Source organism: Akebia trifoliata, chromosome 4 (genome assembly GCF_017979445.1).
Source record: "Akebia trifoliata isolate Shusen 1 chromosome 4, ASM1797944v1, whole genome shotgun sequence".
Taxonomy (NCBI): Eukaryota; Viridiplantae; Streptophyta; class Magnoliopsida; order Ranunculales; family Lardizabalaceae; genus Akebia; species Akebia trifoliata.
Genome location: NC_141378.1, coordinates 38,190,801 through 38,200,267, shown reverse-complemented (window position 1 = coordinate 38,200,267; position 9,467 = coordinate 38,190,801). Strand labels below are relative to the sequence as shown.

The window sequence follows — 9,467 nt, the reverse complement described above, 5'->3', positions numbered from 1 at the left end:
AGGAAATCCGCGTCTTGATTTGTCTCTTTATAGCAGAAGGAGAAGTCAATCTTGTGGAACAATGAGACTAACTTTGATGGCTTTGATCAACTTCTCTTCTTTCCAAGAGGTCTAGTTGATGCCATTGATGCAGTCGAAAGCTGTTTTTGAGTCTGCTCTAACATTCAAGGATCTAATGTGAAAGGTATCTGCCATGTTCAAACCTTTTCGGATCGCTTGAGTTCTGGGGTTCTAGTCCACTTTAACTATTTATTTCCTTTTATGATTTTTTTTTTTTTTGTTTTTAGTTTTATTGAGATATTTCCCAAAATGTGTGCAAATTATGACAAAAATTTCAGTTCGAAACAATGTTCATTTTAATTCCCAAAAACAGGGTTTTGTAGTGAATTCGTCACATTATAATCAATGAATTCGCTGAAATCTCATCAATAAAATTATGTAGTGCTACAATGAATAATGGGCTCTTTATCTTTAATGTTGGTTTAAAATTCTTTCATTGGGTGTAAATGTAACATGCAGGGATGGGATAAGATTTATTTATTTTTTAAAAAGCAAAAAATAAAGTATTTTTTAGGTTAAGAGTGTAATTGGTACAAGGTGATGTGCAACTAGTCGATCCCTGACCAAGTAATTCTCAAATTATTTCATCAGCCATGCTTCTTTCATATTTATCCAAATGGCCATATATCGAATTTCATTTTTATTTATTTATTTATCAAAATGGTTATATGTTATATGGTCCAATTTTCTATTTACTTATGTACCTTTCTTGCAAAGCTAAATCCAATTCAAGGTAGGGAGGTAAATTCATCAAATCATCAATACAATGACCTACATTAGAGATAACTATTTTCATAAAAATATAATTACCAAATTGTGTATATGGCATTTTTTTTTTATAAATACTAGAAAAATATGGCTGATGAAATAATTTTGACAAAATACATAACTGTTTTAGTAATTTCCCTTTTATTTAGGGATAATGATTGTGAAGGACTCTTTATTGAGAATATATATTGAATAGTCCCTTAGTAAAGAATACGGATCATTTAATAAAATATTAACCTATTAAGGATCTTTTGAAGATTTTTAAAATAAAATACCTAAAATACCCTTTTAACAATTTTACAAGTGACTTGATTTAAAAATTTGCTAAGTCAAATAAAAAGCTTGACCAATTTATTTGGTTATTAATATTTTTGTGAAAGATAAAAAATGTATATTTTTATTTATTAAAAGTTATTCATAAATTCAATATAATTTTATTTAACTCATTTAAGTCGACTTGCTAATTTTTTATTTGAATTAATTTGATGAACATTCAAGTTCAATTTTAAAATTATGTTTTAATTATCTATATATTTTAATAAATCTAATATACATAGATCAAATAAGTATGATGATGATGACGACCATACTCATTTCCATCAACATCATCTATGTGAGTTAAAAGATTACTAATTTTGAAAAGAGAAAATAAGGATTTTTATTTTTCATTGAGATCATTTTTTTTATTGTTCTATAAGAGATGACTGTAGTCAAGGGGCATGTCATTAATCTTAAAACATAAGAGTACCTCAAATATTCTAAAATAAACATGTTTCTTTAACCTTCAAAAATTGTTAAAAGGGTAATTACGATATTTTCACTTTAAAAATCATTTTTAGATTGATACTTGATAAAATAGGTCTTAAGGAGTCCATATTTTTTTAAAAAGGACTTTTTGGTACATATTTATAAAAAATTGGTCTTTGTGATGATTGTCCCTTTATTTTATTCCGATTCTTTAAGTAAAGTTATTTGATATAATAGAGATGGGTATTTTTTCTTTGAGATTGGATTACTTCAAGATCCTTCTCGATGGATCTTTCAAGCAAAATCTTACAAAAAGACCTACAAAATCTCCAAATCTATCAACCTCTAGTAGCCACATCTTTTGTGGGTCTCACACGAGACTGCACCAAAATGTGGTGTAATTTGCCAAGGGACCCCTACACCAAAACTTTCAACACACTTTGTATTTCTTTAGAAGGTGCCCTACTTTGCAAAGAGACCCATACACCAAAACTTTCAACACACTTTGTGTTTCTTTAGAAGGTGCCCTCCAGCTTGGGAAACCTACACTCTTTTGGTCTCGATACCGTTAAAAAATTAATATTCAACATGAATAATCTCGCACATTGTCTTCTTCGATAATTGAGATGACTTAGATGATATTTTGAAAATTTCGGTCGAGTTAGTAAAACTCATCTTCAATATGATTTTATCAATATTCATCTTATAATCTTTCTTATTTTATTAAAAAATAATAAATTGATGAGTTAAATAATTTATTTCGTTGGAGATGAGATGACTTGTATAAGACAACTCGGTCTCGTCCATGAATGAGACCAGACGTCGAAATTTGAAATCATACTTCTAACTTAACTAATCACGATGTAAAGCATTGATATTTTTGGGGATAATAACACTTGGCAATGATACATTAAACGATGGTAGATGATTTGATTGGTCCAAAACCCATTTCTAAAAAAAAATGATACATTTTATTAAAATAAAAAAAAATTACAAAGAAAGATAGGATTGGGAGGGGTGGGGGGACCGATTGTGAAGGACACTCCCTCCCATATGAAGTGATAACAATAGCAAAGAAGAAGAGAAAAAGAGGTATCTTTCCTTCCCTACGTGAGATAGGTGACTTGTGCATAAGTAGGAGCTATCATGCACACCCACGTCGTCTTTGGCTCCAAAATCTGGCTGGAAGTCCATGCTGAGGGACTGGAAATGGGCCATATTGAATCCCACTTTGGCATCCAATCAATTCCCACCTGCAGCCAAAATTAGCAGATATTATTTAGAAGATACCTTCCAGCTGTACTCAAATTACTATGTTGCTACTTTTTTCTTTTCAATTATTTTTTAGATTTATGTTGGTGAAGACCCTAATGTCCATATCGGGCCAGCTACCACCGATGACTCATGAAAAAAAAAAAAAAAAAAAAAAAACAAAAAAAACACATGATCCTGACAATATAAATATGAAAATGATCCATCGGTTAGAATTTATGATCTTGGGATAAGCATCTTGAGATGCATGTTATTGGTATACATATAAATTTGGATTGTTGAATTTTGCATTTACATACGAAAAATTATATGTCCTGTCATGTGTCATTCTTCATGTGTCACTGGAACCTAATCCATAACTTTATCTCTCTATTTATTTACTTTTTGATAGGATTGTCTGGACTCCCAAGCTTGACTAGCAAGGGTGAGGCAATTGAATTCCTAAAGAATCATATCTCGTTCAAACCCCCCTAGTACATGCAATATCCCACATGCCATACATATCAGGTAAGCCGAGACAAACCGCAAGGGGTTGGCCTCATGTCAAGCCGGGCTTTGATAAGCTCCTTAGCAAGAGTAGGTCAAGAGTTTGAAACCCACAAACCCCACAAAGAAATGAATTCCTTGGGGCCACCCTCTATGGTCAGGTTGACCCTCGACACAATTAGTACTTGCACGTAGGACTTTCCAAGGTGATGGTGTGTGTGACCGTGGGACTAGTCTTACCCTAAGGATGGGGATAATCATGATAAGCAAAAGAAAGAAGGTAAGTCGGGATACATCCCTATGGGTGACCAACAAGGGAACTTGGAGGGAGCATATGAAAAAATATATATAATCCATGTAGGTTAATGATTTCAAAATAATTTACTTATAATAATACAAAATAAAATAGAGAATTTCTATTAACATACCAGTTGACTTATAATAAATCAATCTATATGCAAACTATTATTAAATTTCAGAAGGATTGGTGTGTAGTATGTAAAAATTGGCGACTCTATAGAATATCTCATAAAATAATATTTTTAATTTTTAAAATTCTCTCAAAAATTAACAAAATATTTAAAGCAAGAGCTCACGATATTGAAGAGTTTTTTTACTTTCACCTTTATGCCCCTTCCCTAATTTAAGAGAACCTTCTTTCCTTTTTATTATTATTTTATTTTAATAATACTAATGGTATACATCGATCTTCATCACCTTTTAGAAGGAGGGGATTAGGTGATGGCAGCCCATATTTTAAATCTTGAAACTCAATTCATATGCCCACTGAGTTGAGTCAACTCAATGACTTCTACTAATAGAACATGTATTCAATCACCAATGTATAATATTCAATCTACCTTCTTTTCTTTTAAAAAAAAAAGAAATTATTATATATCATTTAAAACTTTGTTTTCAGTTTGATCAGATGAGTTTCTTAGTCGACTTGATAAATCAACCCAATTTATATGCCTAGGTAATGCCGAAATTTCATCTACAGAAGTTGACTCGTCCGAGTTTTATCTGTTTGGTACCTAAACTTGGTGACCAGATGGTGGACCATGATGAGCATCTCCAGCTTTGCAAGTTCATTTCCGGGACATGAATGCACTCCATTGCCAAATGGTAAAAATGTATTGGCTTTAGGTGCAACCTGCATATATACACAGACCATATAAATTAAATTTGTCATTCTTTGTAAAACCTAGAAGGAAAAATGTGAAAATTATATGATAATCTCCACATGACAACATACTAAACAAATTTTGATTTGACAAGGTCAATTTAGTTAATTTGATATATTTGGAGTAGTTCCAAAGAAAATTGGGAAAATTTTGGGTAAAAAATAAATAATTTTTTTTACTTGTCTAATTTTTTTACTCCCTCTTGGCAAATTTTTTTTTTTTTTTTTCATTTTTTTAAATAACATTTGTCAAATTAATTAAACAACGGTGCATTTTATTCTCTGGAGTAGATAAACTTCAAACGTTTTGTTTTTTTTTCGATAATTCTCTGGTGCACAATTTTCATAGTGGAGGGTGCCACATTGAGGTTTAATTAAAAAAAAAAAATGTCACCTCTGTCATGTAAGGATTGTGATGTAGATCGGATTTTACAAAAAAAGACCTTAAAAATAATTTTTAATAAACGTGATCAAAGGCTTTGAAAATGGACGATCCTTGAACTAAGTGTCTGTCTCTGTGACGTGGCACTTTCTCAACCGTGAAAATGTACTACATAGAAAAAGATCTATAGGGAATCTCCTTCAATAATTCTTATTGGACCACACATGCTCACTAATACTTCAAAAGTTTACCAAAGTAGGATGACCAATCAATAAAATTAAAAAAAATATATTTGAAATTTGGTCCTTAATTATTTGTATGAATTAAAAAAAACACCCAACATTTTTATTTTATTAGCTTCTCCTCTTTATATCTAGCATCCCCAAGAAAAAAAAAAATTTTCATTAATAAAGTTAGAGCATATATCCTAAATTGACTTCAATGGTGACTCTACTTTTAAAGTATATCAGATGAGGTGTGAATCCTCTTCACTATCAATTCAAACAAGCACACAAATGAACAAGAAACAATGAAAAAGAAGGATGGAAATAGGCAGTTTTTGTCATTTTCGTGAATGTCTAACACATCTATAGGTCTAACACCATGTATCTAGTCAATGATGTTGACTCATGTGATAAAAAGACATTAATAAAGATAAACCAATTTGAGTACTTTGTCAATTCAACCACTTAATTAGGGGTTTGAATAATCTAAAAATACCCAATCCTTTGATGGAGAAACAAAAATATCACATACATAAGGAATAAAATGGGTGGGTCCGGGTCGGACTTAAATATATCCATATTCAGATCTGGATTTTTTTTCGATGAGTGGGTTCCGGATCAATATCCTACTTGAGTTTGGTCCGGGTGGATAATTTAGAAACATTTACTCTTTGCCAACCTTTAGGGTGGTGTCTGGGTCGGACTTAAATATATCCATATTCAGATCTGGATTTTTTTTCGCTGAGTGCGTTCTGGATCAAGATCCGACTTGAGTTGGGTCCAGGTGGATAATTTAGAAACATTTACTCTTTGCATGCCTACAATAATATTTTATTTTATAATTAGACCTCTGTTTTTTTTTTTTGATAACAGGGTATTCTTGACCCATTTTTATTCAGATTTACTTTAAGGATCCAAATCCACTAAATTGGACTTTTTTATCACTCGGATTTTGGGTCAAATCCAACCCATTTTATAATACAAAATACAAAATCATACCTCAAATCTTGATGGGTCAAACTTCAGAGGGTCAGTAAAGAAATCAGGGTTGTGGTGAATGTTTCTGAACAAAGGCATCACCTTCCAACCTTTGGGAATAAGATATCCTATCACAATTCCCTCAACCAATTAAAAAATTGAAGGAAAATCCATAAGAATAAAAATCCTTCTAAATTCCATTATATATATTTCTACTTATCTTACCTTTATACTCCACATCAGCTACAGCTTCTCTAAATGTAAAAGATATGATGCTTGACATTCTTAAGCTCTCTAATATAACCTGAAAAATCCACAATTCCACTGAGTAAATCAGCCAAATCAATCAAACCCATTTGAAAAAAAAAAAAAAAAACTCTCTAACATGAATGAAGTATAATTAGTCCCTTAGTTTACATGCAAAGTTAAATATAATTTTTGTGTCAAACAATACATATTACATACCTTATGTGTAATTGGCATATTTCTAGTTTGAGCCCATGTCAAGCATCTGTTTTCTTCCTTGTTGGATTCAAATATTGCCTTTTGTTCGGCCTGAACGGTAATATTGTTGTTAATTATTGTTAAAATTATGATACTTTTTGGTTAATTGTAGCAATTTTTGGAGTTTTTTTTTACCTTTACAGCTTCTAGAAGTTTCTGATCATCATGGAGGTATTTGAGAATCCATGTTAGTACACTAGCTGTTGTATCCTGGGCCGCGAACAAAACACCGATGATGTTATCAGCGATTTGATCATCGGTCAAGGTTTGATGCTTTTTATCATTAGAGTTCATTAAACAACCCAAGAGATCCTTCCCCATTAATCTCTTCTCCTTCCTCTCACATATTATCCCACTTAGAGTCTCACTTAGTCTCTTCCTTGCCTTCATGAATTCAATTCCAAGAGAAGAAAAATAGAAACTATTAACTAAATTTCCTCTACAAAATATCAAATTATAGACTTATTGAAATTTCAGTAGTCTTAAAAGTAGTAGTTTTGCTTACCAATACAGCATTCTTGTATGGAGTTCCGGGTATGTTAGTAGGAAAAGAGTTATAGCCTTTATCTACTATGAAGTAGTTCTTCTTCAACTCTTCCTTATGAAAGGCGTCCAAGCTACCGAAGATAGAGAGTATACCAACGTCGAAAGAGAACTGATATCATCAAGGAGAACCATTAATCAATAAACCATGAAATCAACAAAAGTGAGGACCCATCAATGACAGAAAATAAAAAATAATAATAAATAAAAAATCTAAGAAAAGCCATATCATAAAATAAGAGAATAAGACAGACAAGAAGGATCACCCCCCACATAGAGGTTTAAGTTCTTCAAGAAAAGTCACAAAAGGTTCAAAATAAAACAAATTTAACAGAATAAGTATAATATATTTTTCTAAAGAATTGTCCATAAAACAGAAAACCTTGATCTGAACAAAGTTGAGGACCCATCAATAAAAACAAAATTCTAAGAGAACCCATCAAATAAAATAATGAATGAGACAATAAGATCACTCCCTGGCCCCCTACATAGAGGTTTCAAAAAAGGCTCTAAACAACCAAAGTTTCACATTAGAATTATAATTTAATTAAACATCCAAACAAACAAACAAATAAACCAACCTTCTTCATTTCATGATAGGTGTTAACAATGTGACCACCAGACCATGATTCTAATGAAGAGATGGCGATGGTTTCAATGTCGGGAGCAATTTTTCTAATGTTGTTGGGAGATAAAGAACCTTGAACCAGCTTCCTCAAATGGTTATGGTAGTTTCCTTGGTGGTAAAACAGGGCAGATGGACCGATCAATCTTTCCTTGCTTTTTGGGTACGTTGGCTTGAACAAGTGAGCTTGAGTCACCAACACGAATCGAGCTGCTTCAGGGCTGGCCAACATAACACAAGGGCAACCAAGCACATGGGTCTTGAATATCTCTCCATACCTAAACCACCACCACAATCAAAACCATGGTTTTAAGTTTAGGGTCGAGACAGGAAGAAAACATTGAATATATTTTAAATTTTCTTGTCAAGATCGCCATCTCGATTTTTTTTCTTCCTTATGAATATAACCTTGATCACAACAACCATTAACAGTCCAATTCATGCAGATTAGAAAACAAAGGAAACTAACAAAAAAAAAAAATGTAACGAGATAGAAACCTTTTTTGTTTAGTAGTAAAGAAGACATTTGGGTCTTGAGAGTAGAGTTGAAGAGTCTCTCCTATAAAAGGCCAACCCATCGAACCTGGTGGAAGATTTGTTCTTTCTTGATGTTTTCTCTTTTGTGTTCTAAAAAAGTAGTAGGAGAAGAGAAGAACAGAAACAAAGAGTGGCACATACACAAGAAAACTACAATTCATTTCCATCTCTCTCACTCTCTCTTTCTATCTATCTCAACAGGTGACACTTCTAAGTCTTATGTGTGTGTGGGCTTCTACAGTTATATTAGGTTAGCTAAAGGGATGGACGCATTAGGCTTTGGGGATGAGAAGGGGAGAGAGGGGTGGTTTATATAGAGTGTAAAGGGAGTGGATAAATAATTTTCCAGCTAACTTTTTTTAAATTTTTTACCATAAATGAATGAGGTTAAGCCAACGAGGAGTGTTGACCAGTACGACCAGGCCAATGATTTACTTGTAATATAGAAACAAGTTTCTTGAGAAAATTTATTGCATACCTGAGATTAATGTCCATTTTCAACCCATCATATCATTTCCAAATCTTTTCTCACCACATGCTAATGGGTCCTGTTAACGTGTGCCCTAAGGGCATATGTTAAAGTGAGATACATACACTTTGGAAATTGGATTTTGTATAAATAAATGCCCTTAAAAAATATTTTTTTTTATATACAAAAATACCCTCAAATGTTTACTCCCAACGTGTATTTATTGCACTTCAACGTATGCCCTAATGAAATTTCCACTTTAACAAAACCCTATGCTAATTAAGGATAATTAGATAATGAAATTTGTAAGGGTAGGGTAAATATCCTTGGGATCTGGGTACGATATCCCGATTGATCTCGAATAAAATTCACCTTAATCAATGATTGGTCTCGACCTAATCCTGACCAAAGACCATCGTACATTCTTGAGTGAATTTGGTTGTTTTAAGCAACCACGTACTTGTATCTGAAGGGAGTGATCTCACAAACATTAGAAGCGTGTTAAATTAATTGTTGTCAGTGTGGCAATAATATTACTCCAAATCTCCCTTAATAAGGAAGTTGTACTATTTTATAAGAAACATACTAATTAAGGGATAAACTTGAGTTTGGACAGATTCAAAGGGGAAAATCTATAAATTGGGGGTTCTGCAAAGGCAAAGGTATGCAAGTCTTGCTAAAATTGAGAC

At 32.4% G+C, this 9,467-nt stretch overlaps 1 protein-coding gene across 1 annotated transcript; it reads right to left on the bottom strand.

Annotated features, from left to right (window-relative positions):
• Positions 1-2,488: 2,488 nt before the first annotated feature.
• On the bottom strand, positions 2,489-8,581 carry LOC147404883 (abscisic acid 8'-hydroxylase 4-like). The gene is made up of 9 exons (XM_086437772.1): positions 8,271-8,581; positions 7,729-8,050; positions 7,110-7,259; positions 6,740-6,988; positions 6,566-6,655; positions 6,326-6,404; positions 6,122-6,228; positions 4,368-4,486; positions 2,489-2,828 (listed from the first exon to the last, which is right to left on the bottom strand). The coding sequence occupies exons 1-9, from the start codon at positions 8,474-8,476 to the stop codon at positions 2,720-2,722; spliced, it is 1,431 nt and encodes a 476-aa protein (XP_086293898.1). The 5' UTR covers positions 8,477-8,581; the 3' UTR covers positions 2,489-2,719.
• Positions 8,582-9,467: the final 886 nt, after the last annotated feature.